Raw genomic sequence first — 20,847 nt, forward strand, 5'->3', positions numbered from 1 at the left:
ACTCCATCCAGCTGACTTCTCACAACACTGACGCAGCAGCACAAATTCACTTAAAGCAGCACTTTATTTCACTTAAAATGTAGTAAAAAATGCAGCCAAGTAAGAATGCACTGTGTTCTCTTCATTTGGTTCTATCTGTGTAGGGACCACATGTTATGTTACTGATCCAACTTAGCATTCCTTTCAAGATCACTTTTACTTTACTCTTTTAATCTAAATGTCCAGAGCACCACTGCGATGACTGTCAGGTGTGTGCACATGAGTGTGCGCGTCTGTGTTCTGACAATTAAATCATTTATACTTTCTGCTTCTAACATGACCAAGCCTCCTTTACACTTCATCTTTTTTTTACCTCGGGAACTTTTTCCTTCCATTCTTGATAAAGGTCTCTCATATCAATTAATCGATTCTCCAGCTTCTCAATGGTCCAAACTTGCGTGCCTTTCCCTTTCCTCCTCACTTGAATAGCTGGCTCACTCACTATTGCTCCTCTCTGCAGAACGAAGGAAAGCAAAAGCAAAACAAACAAAACAAACTTGTTATAACTGTTTAGACTGTTAAAGCAATACACATTATTGTAAAGTAGCAACTTAAGAAATATAATATATACCAAAGATGAAACTCTACCACCTACAGAATACTTTGGTTTACTTTCCATCTTTTATGTATATCAAGGCACACAATTTTTATCAAAAGCAGAACCAAACAAAATACAAATTTCCTATTCCAATTCTCTCTCTACAGTTTTCATGTTACGGTCATCTTCTTGTGTCCACAATTCTTCATAAACATGAATTTATAGGTAGCACAGCTACCCATTATCTGGATGGACTAATTATTTGACTATTCTACTGTTCAATATTATGGCTATCTCGCATTTTTGCTATTATAAAGGACACTATGATAAGCATCCTTATACAAAAAGCATGTTTACGCTTTAAGTTCACTTCTATGACCATGGACTGAGGATACATTTCTCAAAGGAGAAGAACTTGGTCAAATGACCACAACCCAGAAGACTGATGAGACACTCCCTCGCTCATTTCTGGCTTGATAATGAATGGATGAAAAACGATTCTTTTTCCAAGTTCTCCTTAAAGAGAAAAATTTTCAAGTTGAACTGATGGGAAACATCCAAATGGTTGCAGAGTGCTCTGTGAATGTAAAGACAGCATACCAGTCTTCCTTTCTTATAGAATTAATTCTGAAACTGATACTTCAACAAAACATAAACCTAACCCTCATTTCAGAAGGGGGCATTTATACAAAAGAGACAAGCAGGTGGGATTACTTATACATATTTCTAGTTTTAAAGAAAGCATTTAAATTAGCAACCCCTTCAGGCCACCCAAATTCTCGTATTCTGATCATAACATATCTAAGGGCATATATACAAGTGAAGGTCTGTAGCAGAAGTTTCAAGAAGAATGAAAACTCTGGCTCACTTGCAGATCTCCTTGGGGAGGTTATCTTGGAGGTCAGGTTTACAGTCCATCTTACAGGATTCACTAATGCACACCTTGCTCTCATTCTCACCTTTCTATTGGCACTGAGGTTTGTAGCAGGGATCTGCAGAGTCACCTGGTAGTCAGTGAGTTTGCTCATTTCCTCGGCTAAGAAGTTTGCCTCCCTCACCAAGGTATTAGCCTTAACTAGCTGCTCGCGCAGTTTTGCCAGGCTCTGACGGAAGAGTTCATCCCTGTGGTGTAGCAGAAAAGGACATGAGAAAATGGAAAAGCAAAGGAAACGGCAATTGGTTTCTAAGTGAGTCCCCTTGTCTCCTCCCAGGGGTCATCTTCCCTGGATGTGGCTCAAGTTAATCATCTCTTTGCTAGAGAGAGATGCAGCGTGACTGCAAGAGTGAGAGTAGGACATCTGAGGTCAGATTGCTCTGCCTTTTATCTCATTGGCCCAACTTACTAGCTAAATGACTGGCAAGTCATTTAACCTCCCTGCCTCAGTTTCCTCATGTGTGAGATGGGGAGTGAAAATGGTAAAATACAGCAGCAGACGTGAAGATTAGATAAATATAGGTAAAGCACTTAGTGACTGGCACATGATAAATGATCAGTAACTGTCCGATGCTGCTTTAGTCCTATTAATTATTATTATAACAAAGGGAGTTTATTAATGGGTCTACAGACACACCTGGCTTTTTCAAATTCTGGGCTTCTCACTAGATGGGTGATTGAGATAGAATATTTAAACTGATTCCCTGATCTATAAGACAGAGATAATAATTCCTATGGCATAGAGCTGTTAGGAGCATTAAATATAATTAGACCATGTTTAGATGTGGTAAGAACACAGAAGTTAGCAATATTTTATTGCTCTTGTTATTGTCGTTATCACTACCATTTCTTCCACTACTACCTCAGTTCTTTTTTTTTTAAAAAAATATTTTTATTGAAGGGAGAGGGAGGAGAGAGTTAGAAACATTAATGAGGGAGAATCATTGATTGGCTGCCTCCTGCACACCCCCTATTTGGGATCAAGCCCGCAACCGGGGTATGTGCCCTTGACTGGAATTGAACCTGGGACCCTTGAGTCCACAGGCCAGTGCTCTATCCACTAAGTCAAATTGGCTAGGGCTACCTCGGTTCTGAAATAAATGGTTTAAAGTCATTGCTTCTCAGCTTTTTGGCTAAGGTAAATGTTTTAAAGTCATAATTTAAAAAATTTACATTTAAGAGACTTCTTAACACTAAATTATATTTAAATAGAATCTGAAGTAAGAGAAATAAAAAATAAGAAGAAAGGCTTTTATGCTAAGAATTATTCAAGTGGAGTGAAAATTTCTACCTCCATTTTTAATACCTAACTGTCTAAGTCTTCAAACTTGGGACCATTTTTACTGCAGGTGAGGGGGTGGTGGTGTGTCTTTAACAACTAACTACAAACATACTAGGATGGACAGTATCCTTGGGAAGGAAAGCCAATTGCTAACAACCCAGATATGGGACTAAGATCTCCCTCTGTGCCAGGTCTGTCCCCCTTTCCATGTCTCACCATCCTCCCGCAAAGCCCCACGGCCCTGAGCCTCGACTCTGGCTGATCGGGTTCCATGCTTACCTCTCCTCTGCCCACTGGGTCACCTTCTGCTGAGCTGTCTGGCTGTAGGCCAGGCGGTCGGGGCCGCTGCTCTGGGGCTGCCTCTCCGGGGAGAGCTGCTGGCGGAGCTGCTCCAGCTCCCGCTCATACATGAGCCGCTGCTCCTCAAGTGCACTCCGCTTCTCTTCCAGGTATTGTTTCTCCAGGACCTGCACCACATTTTGAACTGGGTCTGGTGAGCCAAGGGACAAGGCGTCTTCAGTGATGGCTAAGACAGGCGCCTGCCTGTGCTGCTTCAGCAAGAACCATACACTTCCTCCCCCAGAATCTGGCCTTTCCTTGTGCTTCTGAGAGAGGCCTGAGCGGCCCTTTCAGATGGAACCCTCTCAGTTTCCTTTACACTGACATTTTAGATAAATTTCCTCTATGTAAACATGTTACTTTCTTCAATTTGATGATCTCGTCCTATTGTTAGGCCATTAACCTACTATAAGCAGAGAGAAGCGGAGAAGGGGATGGTGTCTTATTCACTGGGAGAAAACGTCATGAAATCGAGGACAGGGCATAGATAGCCACACAAGATTTGATTGTTATGGTAGTGAATTTTTATGCCCTTTTAGCATTCAGTTTTGGTACATGACAAAGGGTTTCTATTTCTGATTTTAACCACAAATCACTACTCCTGAATTTCTCTGTGAGAGGAACAAAATTTATAGAGCATAGCCAAAATATTGATTGAGTATAGGGTCGGGCAATTTCTCAGGTGCTAATAACTAAGAGGGTAATTCACTTACAAAAATAAAAGGCTATTTTTGTGTGTGTGTTTTTTTTTTTTACTGTTGCAGATCTAGAGCTCAGAAATGTGCACGTGGGTGAATGGCATAGAGATACTGACAGGTCATGCTCAAAGGGGCCATTCTATGATTAGAGGTGGCTGCGATGTAGGTAAGACTTGGTCCTGAGGAGTTCACTGGCTGAGGGAGGACATTCATTGGTAACGACTAATGAACTCAAAGCCATGGAGAAAGACTAAGGCACTGACCACATATACAAAAAGAATGTTACTGGCATCTCTAAGTAAGTAGGTTGTAGGGAAACAGTATGTTAAACCTTCTGGAAAACCACCATCACATAAATATTTCACTGCAGTACAGGGGACCTAGATGAGATGTGCCCATATTCTCAGACTAGCCTGGGGCTTAACTTCCTCCTTGTACATGAACACACTTGCCTGTTACTCAGTCCTATTTGTGTTGTATTTCTACATATTGACTCTCAGTTTAACTTCCAAAATAAGAGTAGGAAATTAAGATTTTGTATAATACCTGATGATAGCTACTTTTCCAGATGGTCCTTAACAATTTGGAAAATAAATGTGTAAGTTGTACTAATTTTCTACATGAGCATTAAGAAAAAGAAGAGCATATTAGATGAAAAAAATAAGGTTAAATCATACAAAACCAAAAGTAGAAAGCAATTAAAATATCACAATATGCACAGTGTATTAAGTTGTTTTAATACAAATAACAATTGCAATGACAATAGTGATTTATTAGCTATTGGCTTTATCTCAAGTAGAGGGATATACCCTATGCGTGCATCATCTCATGAAAGCTTTGCAGAAAACCTAAGAGTGGTATCATTTCCACTTTAAAGATTGGGGCTCAGGAAGGTTAAGTAGCTGACCTAAGCTTGAATCTGACCTTAGACCAAAGCTAACTGGCTGGGGTAGACAAAAACTTAATAATAAATTAGTGTAGTCTTCTCACCTCCAATGTTTTGCTCAGAATTAGTACTCTCTTAAAGAATATAGGATGGGGCAAAAGTAGGCTTATAATTATTCATACAAAAAATACAACAATAACTATTAATACAAAAATAAATTCTGTGTTTCACGTACTCATAATTATAAACCTTTTGCCCTACCCTGTATTTTTAAAAAAATTTATATCTTTGCTAATATAAAATTCTCAAATTCAGCATTTTTTTTCAAAGCAGAATGGTTTTCTTTATAGAGTCCTGACATAGAGTTCAAAAAAAAAAAAAAAAAAAAAAAAGACCCTACAGACAGGCACACTCTGAGTGGACATTTCCTATAGAGTAAAAATATATGTACCCCAAAGCATTAGAACTAACATAACCTAAAACTTCCAAAAAAATGTGAATAATATGAATTTTTTTTTTTTTGAGGGATGCTGTAAGGGCTAGAGAAGGAAAGGTCTCTTAGAATTAAAAAATATATATTTCTCAAATAGTATATTTTATTGCTCTATTTAGATTTTAAGTTTAAAAAGTACAAAACAAGGTCCTCATTATCCATTTACATTTATGCACAGCCTTATTTTCAAGAGTCCAACTTGGTGTTTGCGAATCTTTTCTAGAGAGAGAAAACTGGAAAACACACCATTGTATAACATTATATGCTAGGGTTTTTGCTAAAAGACACTGAATAAGATACTTCATCTTTATTTCTACTTGTTGGTCCGTGGTGTGTAGAAATGCACATGATCCTAAATGACTGAAGCAGAGGGATTTTGCCCGAAGGTTCCCCACCGCACAGAGGCATGTGACTGAGGCTGCTTAAACTGCTTTAGCAGCTGCCATGACCGACACCCCCAGCACTCACCAGGCTTTGTCAGTGGCCACAAATCAATGTGCAGATATGGAGGACGGAGCCACCCAAAGCATCCCCCCCCTGCGCTTGCCCCAATACAGCTGGCCAGGTGAGCCCTGCCTGGGATTCTGGGTCTGGCCATGCCACACAGCCCTGGTGGAGGTTCAGTGGCTGAGGGTATTCTTTTTAAACTTCTGATCCTAACACATGTCTGGAAACACCTTTCTCTTACATATATTTGATAACATTTTCTTTTCAAATTAATTAACCAGTTTCAGGCCTTTATCAGTACCCATATTTTTTTAAAAATAGATCACCCTAATCAGCAAGTCCATCTGACTCTATAAGATAGCCTAGGACAGAAGCCAAAGAGTATTTGGTTTATTCTCAAATGACCAATCAACTACCAAGAGATTGCCCACAGTTTTAATTCCCCCTATCACTTTCCTCCTATTGAATGAGCTGTTTTAAAACTCACTGAGCCTGGCGCCTAAGGCCAAGATACCAAAAGGTTGGTATTTTAGGAAAAGAAAAAGGATCACAGTGACTTCGGGCAGAGCACTTCCCTTCTTCATTAGTTTATTGTTTCCCTGGTATGTAACTATGAAATGAAATGAACTCAAACTTACTTGTCTGTCCCAAGATGGAAAAAAGAGAGTGGTGGTGAAGGTGATGGTAGTTGGAGGGCATTTAAGTGATAAAGAGAATTAAGATTCATTCACACCAGGAGGCTCAAGGCACTAAATTGAAGGGAAATAAATCCCTTTGGGGAAAAAAACCTTTTAATCCTAGATGGAATAAGTGGGCTATATGACCCTTCACCACCCCTTAATTGCTCTTTAGACCTACCGTCCACTCTGTGAAATCAGATGGGTGTCTGATTCCTAATTTTGAACCCTTAGGAAGAAAGCATTATTGTCTACAGATACTAGAATTGCTCTTCCTCTTAATTAGAATGAATTGAGTTTCAATCATTATTTCCCCTAGTGACTCGAAAAGACATTATTCTAGTCTGTTACTGGGATAATGCAGGTAAATGTATATATAGAAATAAGATGTTGTGATTGCTCAGCTGTCAACAGTAATGAAACCATCAGCAACAGGAGCAATAATGCCAGTAACACTTGTGCTGTTGGATGCAGAGGGAAAGAATAGCTACCAGATTTTAACCACGGGGAAAGTAGTGGAGCTGGGACATGGGGAGGCAGGAGTCTTAATTAAAAAGGGAACGTCCCTTAAACAAGAAACAGGCAGAAAAGGTCAGCTTCCCAATCACGTTAGCTTTTGCCAAAGCATGGAGCACAAGCATCGCTCAGCAGCACCGCCAAAACCCCGTCACGCTCCCTCATGCTAATGCCAATCAGTTAAAACCTTTATCCCAGCGTTTGTGGAGCAGCTTCGTCTGAAACCACAGGAGAGGGAAGAGAATCTTCAAATAGGACCACCAAGGGGACGACCACCAGGCAGACAGGCTTATCATCGGGAAGCCACCTGGCAGCAGAGGTGCATCGCGTCAACACTGTCCAGCCGCCCGCATTTCAGTACTTGCACCAGAGCACATCTGTGTGCCTCAGAATTGGGAAGCCCATTCACCAATGAAATTGGGTAATCCATGGGGAAGGGAGGGGAAAACATTACTTTTAAACAGACAAAATCAACACTGGAGAGCAAGGTCAGATCTGGAATACAAATGAGTAACTCATGTTAATGCCAGGAGGCAGGCCACTGATGACGAATTGGTTTGGCCGAGGATTGAAGGAACTGATGAATGCTGACTAAATACTCATTGGTTATTCAGGGGTTCACTATGCATATGACAAGAAGGTAACAATTAGATTAGAGACCTGTGATATGGGATGATACAGAATTCGATTGATGCTCCGCAGAATTACAGGATTGAGACATCTAGATTTCTGCAACCTCCTCGAATTACAGAATGGGAGTTCCTCCACCTGGAGTTTGGAGCTATAGCCTCCTGCCACACCCTGTGTCTCTCTAGGCCTCTAAAAATCATTCCAGGGAGGCCTGCTGCTCACACAGGTTGTTAAACGATCTGTCAATGTGACCCCCATGCCTGAATGTCTGGAATTCTCCCACCTGGTGAGCAAGTGGCAGAGTGTACTGAAGAGTGATTTGTAGCTGTGGTCCACCCTGTGCTGCAGTGTCAAAAGCTCCAAGAGCTAATTTAATCCCTAACTGTAATTAACAATGTTTAAAAGGAGAAATCATCAAACTTTAGTAATGAAGTTATCTTTCCCCTTCCTTTTTTGCTATTGCTACATTGTGCTGTTTCTCAATCTGGCCTTTACTTCATTTTACCTATTTTTATAATTAAAAAGAGGGGTCCTTGAGGCTGAAAATCCATGGAGATAAATAAAAATATTTTTTAAAATTTTTATTTATTGATTTTAGAGAGGAGAGAGAGAAACACTGATTTGTTATTCCATTTATACATGCATTCATTGGTTGCTTCTTGCATGTGCCCTGACTGGGGATCGAACCCACAACCCTGGCATATCGGGATGATGCTCTATCCAACTGAGCTACCGAGCTAAAGCCAAAGATAAAAATCTTTATTCTTGCAACAGAATCTCCAATTTGATATGCCAGAGATCTGACCAACAATTCACTAGCCATATTTAAATTCTCCCCAGATAGGCTTATTCAGAGTAGAGTGAGGAAATAAATATTTAAGGAGAAAGCTTGACTGTGAAAACCACAATACTCCTTAAGCACCCTGTCAGATAGAGGTTACCCGTCATAGGGCTCTGGGGGCTCCCGGGGTCCCTTCTTCATTCAAATTAGGGATCCGCAAGTATCCAAAGAACAGAAGAATGGGAAAATGAGGTTGGACAAAGTCCAGAACCAACTTGCTCAGGTGCTCCTGAATGTAGCCTCACTATATCCGTGCAAAGTAGTCCTGGTCTTAGAAATGCAGTCTGTGCCTGGTAGTAAGAGAACTTCCCTGTTCTGCATCTAGTTCCCAGGTACTAAGTGTGGTGACTGGAAGACTGGGAGATGGGAAAAGAAAGGAGTAGATTTATAAAATAGCAAGCAAGGGGAAAATCTGGTGTGTATTTTACTGAACTCACAAAAGTATGTGTGAGCACAGAAGAACAAAGGAGGTAAAGAACTTTCTTTTACACACAGATAGGAAGAACCTTAATAAAGTCATTGAAAAACTTCTGGAAGGAGGGAACTAGAAATAATGCTTTAAGGAGACTCTCTTCCTTAAAGATCTGAGACAGGCTGAGCGTAGGTCAAGCAAAGAGCCCATAAAGGCTTTTGTTTTAGCCATCATTTAAAAATAAGTCTCTCTGGAGGTATCATTTCCAATTGAGTTTAGAGTAAAGTGCTGTGACTTTTATCTCTCCATCAGACTCTATTTGACGTTCCAGGATTAGTACTCTCCTGGTGATTTTCATGCTCTGAAGGACTCAGAAATTATAGGCTCAACAAGGGGAAATTTGATTAGAAATTCATCACAGTCACTCAGTACTCTAGGACCATGGAAATCTTACCACAACTGGCTTGGAAACAAGAGGTCTCAAAAAGATCCCACCCTCTTCCTGGTTACACCTGAGGGAGCCGACCAGGTCCTAGAATACTTTCATTAGCCCCTCACTTATGGCCTTTTTAAGGAATTAGCAATTTGCTGTGCCTAAGTGTTCAGGATGGCACAATAACTTTATACATACTTATCCCTCATTGAATGCTGTGAGATAAGGAACTGCCCAAGACAAAGAACTCTGAAGTGAGGCCTTACCGTTACTATTCAGTGTTTTCATGATAACCTCCATCTGTGCAAATTCATAGTTATAGTCTGGTTCCGAAGAAGCTTCACTGGCTGCATCCAGGTCATGCTCTGGAGGGCCTGCTTCTTTTTCGAAGTCTTTCAACCAATCTCGCCGTTTCCTCTTAGGTAAATTAATTCTGTGGGGTTTTTCACCATTAGAGAGAATCAACTTGCTTTGCACTCAGATAACAGAAAAAAAATGTATATGAAAATATTAGTGAACACAAAGATGTTACCTAAAAAAGTGGTTATTTCCCCACAGGATTCTATCACCGTGCCACAGCTGGGTGGTATTGCACACGAGGGTACCATTTACACAGGACCTGAAGGAACACCAGGGAAAATGTCAGCTGAATGGTACAGAGCACAAAACCCAGCCCCAGTAGCTAAAGAGAATACTGGGGAGACTTGCTGATAACAGGAAAGTCTAGGACCAACAACTAGGCATCTTCAACAAATTAAATGCAAGAAAAAAATGGGGGAGGTGTGAGGGGAAGTATCCACGGGCTAAAAGAGATCGAAGACACACAATAACCCATGACAATGGTTGACTCTTATTTGGATCCTGATTTCAAAAAACATCTGAAAAAGAACATTTATGGGGAAATCTGAATACTGACTGAATATATAATGATTAGTAAGAAATTACTTTTACTTACTTTAGGTGTAATGGTATTAAAGTGATGTTTAAGAATATTCATATTTTATTTATTTTTAAAATATATTTTTATTGATTTCAGAGAGGAAGGGAGAGGGAGAGAGAGAGAGAAACATCAATGATGAGAGAGAATCATTGATTGGCTGCCTCCTGCATGCTCCCTATTGGGGATCGAGCCTGTAATCTGGGCATGTGCCCTTGACTGGAACTGAACCTGGGACCTTTCAGTCCGCAGGCGATGCTCTATCCACTGAGTCAAACCAGCTAGGGCAAGAATATTCATATTTTAGAGACACAAGCTGAGATATTTATGAATGCAAAGATATAACATCTCGATTTGCTTTAAAATAACCCAGAGGGGAGGAAGGAAGAGATGTGGAGGACATGTAAATAAAACAAAATTGTCTATGAGGTGCTCATTTTGAAGCTGGATTATGGATATATGGGATGCGTTATACCATGCTTTTCACTTTCATATCTTTAAAATTTTCCATAATAAAAACAAGGAAAACATAAAAAGAATACCATGTTTAAATCCAAAATAGTAACCAAACATCTTGTAAAGCAAAACTAACAATTGGGAGTGGGGAGGGGCAATTCTGTTCGGTCCGGGGTCATAGAAGGCCCTCAAAATCATTTGGTCTGTCCCTACCAAGGCATTAGGGGTGAGTTAATTAAATGCTTGACCAAATATAACAAGCTGATTTTCAAGTTGACAATTCTGTATGGCCTGCGAATGAGGTTATAAATATCCAAATGGCCGCTGGCAGAACAATGGTTCTCCACTCCTGCTATAAATGGGTCTGTGTTGGCCTGTGCATCTCTGACTTGTCTAAAACAAACTCTGAATAGGTCACTTGGCGCTGTGGACCTTCGTAGGTGATCTTTCAGCAGTGGCAGCTTTTCTGACGTTGCAACTCAATTACAGCTTACTGTCAAGGGGCTATGATGTCAGCAGTCCGCATAACCCACTGGAAAAGCTTTCATGTTAGATCTTATCAACTGATCCTTTCACACGGTTAAAAAATAGTCACTGTGACATTTTTTATAGGAAAAGGAAAAGTCCTCCAGAATTTTTAATGCTGAAAACCTGGTCTTGTCATAAATGTTTCCTGAGAAAGAGATTTTGGCGTTTACAGGAAGACCTTTGCTTTACATTCATGGTGTCTGCCTTCAGTCAAGATTCCAAATAACTTGATTTGGGGAAAGAAGAGGAGCCTCACTGTACTTTTTGGCAGCTGACAATGCTTTTTGGGTCCTCCATGTGACAGAGAGAGTTGGTAAAGTGATGATAACTATTTTTGGAAGGTAAGTAAGTAACTGTCCTTTGGCATAAACAAGGGAACAGGAGGACAGAAATGCAAATTCTCAGTCATAGCCCCAGATCTGTATTAACTGGCAGGCTAATAGAATGTTTCATTAAAACTTATAAGGAATTACAGAAGGGAATGAACATGGGCAGGTCTACTAAGACAGTATGGCTCTTGGATCTAGGGGGCAAAAAAATTAAAACTAAAATGATACTTGGCCTTTTCCATCCTCAAAGTTGATTTTCTAACTGCACAGCTGAATGAACAGAAAGCAGAAGCCCATGAGGATCGGGATGTCTTTTAATTAAAGATCCATTTCTAATATATTTATGAAGTATAATAAAGATGACTATATACAAAACAAACAAACAAAAAGAGACACTTTGCTGGTATATTAAAACAAAACAAAAAATAAGGGGGATAATTAATTAAAATTTAATGTACTAAAAACTGTCAGGTGACGTTTGATGGAGAAAAATAATGAATATTATTTTGAGTTTTAATTTTTCAATAAATTATTTTTCTCCTATATCATTATCTGGCTCCTAATACTTATAGGACTCTAAAGCAGAGTTATGGAAGAAGTGAACTCACATATGGGAATAATAACTCCTCTGTAGTAACATTTAAATTCAAGTGGCTAGGTTTTTATTTATAAAAATACTCTGGAAATACTGTCTTAAATTTTTGTAATCTGTCATACACAAACATGATAAAACCTTGGTATGCATATTTTACACTAACATGCTCCCTCAATTCCTTTTTAAAAATTTTTTTTTCAGAGAGGTAGGGGAGAGGGTGAGAGAGACAGAAACATCAATGATGAAAGAGAATCACTGATCAGCTGCCTCCTACATGCCCCACACTAGGGACTGAGCCGGCAACCCAGGCATGTGCCCTGACTGGGAATTTAACCATGACCTCCTGGTTCATAGGTCGACGTTCAACCACTGAGACATGCTGGCCGGGTGTGGTTCCCTCTATTCTTATTAACCAGTTGACTTTCATCATTGTAACTCGAGCTTCAAAAGCTTGTGTCCCATATATTTGGAATTATGGACTAATTTACTCATCTGCAAAACTGGAAAATGAGATAAGAATATATATGTATGTCTACACATATATACATAAGTATACATATATATGTACACATTTTTGCCAAATAATGATTTTTTTTTTTGAAAAGTTTTATGGCATACTTTTCTACCTAAAAAACAAAAATTCATTAGTCACTTTTTTTTTAATCCTCATCTGACTATATTTTTTCCATTGATCTTTAGAAAAAGTATGGAAGGAAGGGGGAGTGAAAGGGGGGAGAGAGAGAAAAAAAGAGAGAGGGGGGGAGAGAGGGAAACATCAATGTGAGAGAGACACATCGACTGGTTGCCTCTCACACTCGCCCCGATTGGGGTCAGGGATAGAACCTGCAACCGAGGTATGTGGCCTTGTCTGGGAATCAAACCCCAGACCCTTTGGTCTGCGGGTCAATGCTCTAACCACTGAGAAAAAGGGCCAGGGCTCATTAGTCACTTTTTACAGAAAATACAGTTTCCTAAGGTATCTAAATTCCTTCAGAAATTCTAGAAATAGCAGTATGGTCAATACTAGAAATGTGTCACTCTGTGCACTTTATTATTTTAAACTCAGAATTATAATTTAAAAAATTCAGCTCCTCATTCTCACTAGCCATATTTCAATGCTCAAGAGCACCATGTCACTAGTGGTCACCAAAGTGGTCTTAACAGTTATAGAATCTTCCCATTATCTCAGAAAGTTCTACTGGGCAGTGTTATTCTAGAATGAAACTAAGAACAGTTCCAGAGTAAATGAGAGGGGCAGACAATAGGCTTTGCCTCACATATTGCTAACTTTTGTGATAATCTTTAGAGGACCCTGTCTAGGTATATACTCACACGCATGCACACACACACGCACACATGCACACACATGGGTGCCCCTGAACACACATATATCCCTTTGCCATTTATAATATGCTCTTATTACAATAATATAAAAAAGAAAAAAGTTAAGGGAACTAATTGGTTTAGAAGTGTACCTAAGCCAAGAAATTAGCATAAAAAGTAATTTCTAGGTGGACAAGTGCTTGGAAAAAGCAAATACTAAACCTCTTCCCAGGAATTTATATACCCTCACCCAGCCATGATACTCCTACAGATAAACTGCTGAAGATGAATGAATCTAAGAAATCACAAACTGCTTTAGGAAGCCAACTTCTCAGCAGATATAACAGAATGAGGCCACAACAACTTCAAAGAACAAAATTATCAAAGACAATAAAATATGTGAAAATCATTAACGGCATACAATGGGTCAAAAACAAGACTACCAATAGAGAACATATTTGAAAATGGATCTCCAACTTGTACAAATGAAAAACAAAGACACTAAATTAAGATCTTAATAGAATGATTAAGCAGCAGGTAAGACAGAACTATAGAGAATCAGTGGACTTGAAAATAGGTTTGAAGAAATGACAGTCCCTTAACCCCCTGTCCCTCTCAGTATGTCCTCATTCCTATTTCCATCTTCACAACCAAGACTCTTGACTTACTTCCTTACCTACCATTCTCTTTTCTTTGCATTGTTCCTTCCATACCCAGAACTACATGGTACCTAAATACCCCAAGGTTGCTAGTGTCTTCCTAATTGCCACATCCAATAGAGTCTTTCTAGCTTCTACTTTGACCTCTCCTTCCTTAAAATGTTCTCTTCCCTTAGCTCCGAAGACTGTATCCTGCTGTTAACTCTATTGATTCGCTTGTCTCAGCCTCCATCAAGGACTATCCTCAGACCATTCCCAAAACATTGGTTTAATTCTCACATTACACAATCTCGAGAGGCTATACTGATAATGCCCAAATTCTCTATCTTTAGTAGCTCTATAGCCATAAAACAAATGTCCTACTGGATGTCTCCATGTCGTCATCCCAATGACACTTCAAAGTATCCCAAATTGAACTCATTACGACTCAGACCTATCATCCTCCAAATGGATTTCTCCTCTTGTATTTTTTATTTTGGTTTAGTGGCACCACTGTTTATGTTTATCTGGTATCCCAAGATAAAATCCTGTAATCATTGTTGACTTTCCTTTTCCTTCACTGAGTCCCCACTCTGTCCCCAAGCAGATCACTGAAACTTACTGACTTTCAAATAATTCTCAAATACATTTTGTTCTTCACCTTTACTGCCACTTGCTGTGGACCCATAGCAACATTACAATAAATACCCTAACTGACCTCCCCACACTTCCAGTCCTACAAACACCCCACACTTCTGCAGTGATCAGATTTGCAGATTATAAAGATCACTTTAGAAAAAGCATTATCTTCCTGTATAATAATTGCTTCCTATGAAATATTGTTTCTATACATTCTCTTCCACCAGGCTTTGGATTCCTATAGTTGGGCATTCCCAGCACAGAGCCTGGAGCATGCTGAATGAGTAAACTGCTACCCTGAGGTTCCAGGAAGGGAAGAGATTGGGCAGGGTGGGAGGAAAAAGAAGAATAGGATAAAAAGACATGAAATTGGAATTAAAACTGGGTAAAATAATTTGCTGATTAAAATCATTTTTTAGATACAGTGTTTGAAGAGAATATGAGTAAACCATCATATTGTACATATATATAATTTTATTTGTTAACTAGAGGCCCAATGCACGTAATTTGTGCACGAGTAGGCCTGCCTTCCCCAGGCTGCCGGCACCGGCTTCCTTCTGGCAGCTGGGACTCGGGCTTCCCTCCAGCCACCGGCAGGCACCCGAGACCCAGGCTTCCCTCGTAGCCCCGGCTTAGTCTGGAAGGTCGTCCAGAAGGATGTCTGGTCTAATTAACATATTATGTTTTTATTATTATAGATTATCTATATATGTATAAAACCCTAATACGTAAATAGGCTGAAGGATGGAACAACCGAACAACCGGTCACTATGACGTGCGCTGACCACCAGGGGGTGCATGTGGAACATGGTGGGTGTCAGCAGCAGGTGGAGAGCGTGGGACACAGTGGGATGGTGGAGCAGGTGAGTGGGGGCGCCAGGCCAAGGCAGGGTGCTGGTCGCTGTCATCGGGGTGAGCCTCTTGTGGTTTACTGTAAATTCTTTGCTCCCGCGTGCCATGGTCCTGCTGGATGTTTGCACCTGCTGCCGGTACCGGCCCTGCTTGCACCCACTGCCAGCGCTGGCCCCGGCCCCGCTTGCACCTCTGCTGTCACTGGAGCCACCACTCGCACTCACTGTCAGCTGCCGGCGCTGGCTCCGCTCGCACTCGCAGCTGGCACTGGAGCTGCCGCTTGCACCCGCTACTGTTAGCAGGTGTGAGCGGTGGCTGCCGGCCCTGATTGCCCCTGAGGGCTTCTCCACCTCCCCTGCTCCATGCTGTCAGCAGGTGCAAGTGGGGCCGGCACCATCAGCACATGGGAGCAGTGGTGGCAGTGGTGGGGCTGCCAGCAGACAGGGAACCAGGGGCCATGGCAGGAGGGGCTGGGTGGGGGCACGGAAGATGGCCGAAACCCACCCCTGTGTCCACCACAGCCTCGTGGCCCACAGTTCCTTTCAAGGAGCACGAATTTGTGCACTGGCCCCTAGAATTTCAATAAAGCCAAAAAAAAAGGGGGGGGGGGTATTAAAAAAAAATCCAGCCCTGGCTGGGTGGCTCAGTTGGTTGGAGTGTCGTCCAAAAGGCTGCAGGTTCGGTTCCTGGTCGGGGTCACATCTAGGTTGCAGGTTTGATCCCCAGTCATCAGGCACATACAGGAGGCAACCAATTGATATTTCTCTCTTGCATTAATGTTTTTCTCTCTCTCTCTCTAAAAATCAAAGTAACATATCCTCAGGTGAGGATTAAAAACACACTCAGAGCCTCTAATAGAGGAGGATATAGTATAAGGCTAAAGACTATTCGAACTTGGAATAAGTAAAATTAAGGAATAGTATCATCTCACCATTAAATATTTTAATGATCATCCTATACAATAAAGAGCTACTATGCTAATTAGACCGAACAGCAGAACGACCATCTGGACAACTTTCCAGATGACTGTCCAGAAAACCTTCTGGACGAAGCCAGGGCTGTGTGGGCCGGCCGGGACTGCGAGGGCTGAGCCCCTTGCACAAATTTCGTGCATCGGGCCTCTAGTATCACTATAAGATCTATAAATGTTCATGCACCAGGTATGCTCTTATTAGTCTCAGTTTTTTTTATCACTTAGACATTTATATGGCCAATATTAAGAGAATAATTTGAAATGAGTAAAACATTTTTCTCATAAATATGAATGTTCTGAATTACAGTATTTGTGTGTTAATGAATATCATTTAATAGAAATAAAAATGTAAATATATTGTCTTGTCAATTCTCCAATTTTTACATATTATAGCCTAGTTTAATAATTTTTCAAAACAATGGAGCTGTTTAACTGGTTTTTACACAATGGTTAAACTGAGTAACAACTAATTTTATTCGATATTTATTATGTGTCATGCATTGAGCCAAGGGATTTACATGTTTTGTCTACCATTAGCCTCACTTACCATAAGAGGAAATTGAAGTTTAGATAAACAATGTGTGTTCTCCAAAGTCCGCCCAGCTAGTCAAGGCAGAATCAGACTGCCCCAAAGCTGGTGCTGGACTTGATGCTATCCAGCTCCATAACCGGAAAGCGATACCCGAGGGCCCACTGTAGCCTTAACTTTGACATAAGTGAGGTAAAAGATAGAAAGGGGCAGTCTTCTCCTTCTGAAAATAAGGCACACGTGATATGTTCAGTACCACTCACTTTCCTTACCTTGCATTTTCTTTCGGAGTAAGAGTGACGTCGCCGTCGGGGGCGATGTCAATCTCGCAGTGCTCAGGCTGGATTCCTATACCGAAGAGCTGGATGTCCTGGGAGGTATCTGCTCCCACCCTCGTGTGGTCCTAGGAACAGAGTATTAAAGAAAGTAAAAACCGCTGCTTTCAGGAGCACTCCTAGTGCATTTCGGTCTCCCTCTCCCTTTCCCCTGGTGCATTCCCTTTGCCTTTCCCTCTCCTAAGCTCCAAGGGCCCTTCTTTTGCTTCTGTAACTTGTTTCCTGAGCCTATGCAGCCCAACTAGCTCATTTCTACTACCTTTGTAACCTTTCTCTTATAATTTGAAGAAAAAAAAAAGTGAAAACCCACACTGACAAGTAACTTAACAAAAACTTATCACAGTCAATTTCAATAACCCAACAGCAACTACATGACAATATTAAATGAATCAGACAGGAGATGCAAGATGTCTAGAGCATTGTAAGTAAAAGCTTACTATAACTTAACATGCTATATTTTTTAAAAAAATGTTAAAAAAGGATTGGGGGGGAGGGGGCTGATCAGCAATGATTAGATACTGCTTTAAAATATAAGGAACTCACACTTGACAGAATAACTTGTGTTCTGATTTTAACTTGACAACTTAGTATGTATGTGGCCACAGGCAAGCCATTTCACTGAGCCTCAGTTTCCTGTTTTACAAAACCGGATAACAATATCAACTTGATTTATTTAGCAGGATTCTTTTAAGGATCACCTGAGTTAACAGTGAAAGTGCTTTGAAAACAATTATATAAATTCAAGAACCACTAAAAGTAATTTCATGGAAAGTTATACTTTAAAATATATAACTTTTAACATGCTAAAAATAGATGAGTATTTACTACTAATATTAATAGAGTAGTGAAACCTGTAAGTTATACAATGTTCAGGTTAGTGTGGTGTTAAGGACCTCAAACCTCACATATATGTGAACTGTGATTCTTAGTTATTCAGACCACTGCTCATCCCCTTTGCCTTTTCTTTCGCTCTAAAAATCATTTAACTATTATGATAACAATACTCTCTATTCCACCGAGAAAGCATAAGGCCTGATCTCTCAAAATTAAGATTTCAGAAACAATTCCTTTCCCCTAAATCATTTCCTGAATGAACAGATCCTTAAGTGTTACTGGACTCTCAGCAAGTCAGGTATTATTTGTGCTATAAGTAGAATTAAAAGGATAGAAGAGTGAGCTCCTTGCTTCAATTCTAGCTTATTCCCCACTGCAGATCAGAATCCTTAACAAGGTGCCTAATCTTCACAAGGGGAAATTTCTCTTTATTTATAGAGATTTATGTGTATGGACAGTATATAAAGCTGCCTTCAAGTCTTTGACAATTATTTAAAATATGTATATACATACATTTATATATCACCATAACTCAGAAATTGTTTGTATATAATGAAAAATGGCCTCATGCTCAGCTGAGTGCCCTACGTCTTGCTTTTCCCTTAACAAAATATGCCAGCATTTTTAAAAGTATGATTTGAGAATATGTGGGGTCTCTGAGAACCATTCAAGGGGCTCATGAGGTCAAAACTATTCTAAAAAAATACTAAGATGCTACTTGCCTTTGTGCTCTCATTTTATCACAAGTACACAAGTGTTTTCCAGAGGCTACATGAGGTGAGATGTCGTGGCTTTGAAGATTAATGGACTGTATATTTGTACATGTTTGTATTTTTAAATGGTCTCTATATTACCTAATACAGTAAGTATAGATAGAAATAACTCTGATACACGAAAGTTCTTTGGAGTCCTTGATACATTTTTAAAGAGTATAAATGGGTTGTGAAAGTTTGAGGATGGATACAGTAAGCTATCCAACATGGTCAGTGACATACCCTGGGGCCAAAGTGCCAAATTCAAAAGGCCCCATCCCTTCTCCACACTAAATGGTGATTATGGGACCAAACATTATTTTCTGAGGATGTATGTCTACAAGAGATAGATATGGAAGAACCCTAGCTGTCTACCACAAGAGTTTGTTTTAGCTTATGTTCATCCTGAGATCGCCCTAGAATTGCTCAGAAGCCTAACTGTGACTCTCCAGAACTTCTCGGGATCTCTGTGATTGAACCTGAATATTGTCAGCATCCGTGTCGCTACAGCCAGAGATCACCTACCTTGACACCCCCAGTTGCCCATTACTGGTCCTCTGATGCTCATGCTCACAGAAAACCAGTCCCAACTGCATGGCCTCAGGAAAATACACAATAGCTGGTTTTCATTCTCAGTAGTGACCTGACCATACTATGAATCCTCTTACTTTTAAGGAGGGCTAAGCTGGATACAAAAATCAAAATCATGGGGACAGATCCCCAGATTCAATTTCGAATTGTACATGAAGGAATCAGGATTGCAGCTACGTATTTATATACCCTCTTACCTTTAAGTAGTAAACCAGAAGTTCATTGAGAGCAGGGTCTGCATTCAGGTTGACTAAGTAGCACTTGTCATCTCCCACCTTAATACCAGACGTCTCCAGGGAAATCCCCATACTTTCAAGTTGTCGTTGTCTCTCCTGTGCACAAAGCAGACAAAAACAGGGAACTTATTAGTTGTTGTAGTCACCAGATGTATCCATGGAAAGTGTAAGTCACTGTTTCTGGGGACAATGCCAATGAAATTACACATTCCACTCAGCTCAACCAAGTTTCTTACAGTCTAAAATGTGTGACATCTTGTGTCAGTGTTCTGGGGGCACCAAGGGTGAACCAGACACCAACTTGCCCTTATGGGGCTTACTATCTAGTAGAGTGGGAAGACCACATAACTGGAGTCAAAAGAGGAGAGGGAGCCGTGTGCCACTAGAGAGGAAGGTGCTGTGGGCTTTGCAGGAGGGAGGTCATAATGGGTGAAGAGACTAGAAAGGCTCCAGAAAGAGAAAAAACTTAAGGTGGTTCTTGCAGCATAATAAGAATTTCAACAGGAAGAAATCAGGGAGTAGCAAGATAAGGGCAGGATATTCTGGGGGAAGGGCACAGAAAAGCATAGTAAAGACTCTGGGAATACTGGAGGATTTCAGGTGCCAAGAACCCCTAGTAAATATGGGAAAGTAGTGAGAGATGGGGCTGGAAGAGCAGATTGGGTCCCTACTGCAGAGGGCTTTGAATTCATTCATCCATTCACTCACTCACTCACTCACTCACTCACTCACTCACTCACTCAAGACATTTGTGTACTAGGTACTGATCTAGGGCTAAGAATACCACAGCAAACAAAACAAAGCCCCTCTTTCATGAAAACTGATATACTAGTGAGAGGAGATAGGCCATAAAAAAAACAGATGGGTAAATATATATAATTTCCAATGGGGTTAAGTGCTATGGAAAAATATAAAGCAATGTAAGAGGGATAGGAAGATAGGTATATGTGTGACAGAGACAGAGAGAAGGAAAATATATATAAGAAAAATATAAGCAAACAGCTGGACTAGGTCCCAGTTACTGCTTTCAAGCTACTTTATTGGGAAAGACACGAGCAGAATTAGTCCTTGCTTTATATTTTATCTCAGGTTAAGTTCAGACAGCATCAAGCCCAAAGAATCATATACACTGAAC

At 40.4% G+C, this 20,847-nt stretch overlaps 1 protein-coding gene across 1 annotated transcript in view; it reads right to left on the bottom strand.

Moving 5' to 3' along the window:
- Positions 1–20,847, bottom strand: part of KIF13A (kinesin family member 13A) — a 209,267-nt gene that overhangs the window by 36,220 nt on the left and 152,200 nt on the right. Inside the window, exons 11-17 of the mRNA XM_081087734.1 lie at positions 19,674–19,808; positions 17,237–17,367; positions 9,698–9,784; positions 9,432–9,598; positions 3,073–3,283; positions 1,537–1,699; positions 353–493 (exon numbers count right to left, since the gene is read on the bottom strand). Of these exons, the coding sequence (XP_080943860.1) occupies positions 353–493; positions 1,537–1,699; positions 3,073–3,283; positions 9,432–9,598; positions 9,698–9,784; positions 17,237–17,367; positions 19,674–19,808 (1,035 nt within the window). The remainder of the gene's footprint in view (positions 1–352; positions 494–1,536; positions 1,700–3,072; positions 3,284–9,431; positions 9,599–9,697; positions 9,785–17,236; positions 17,368–19,673; positions 19,809–20,847) is intronic.

Source organism: Myotis nattereri, assembly GCF_964212035.1.
Source record: "Myotis nattereri genome assembly, chromosome: 3".
NCBI classification, from domain to species: Eukaryota; Metazoa; Chordata; class Mammalia; order Chiroptera; family Vespertilionidae; genus Myotis; species Myotis nattereri.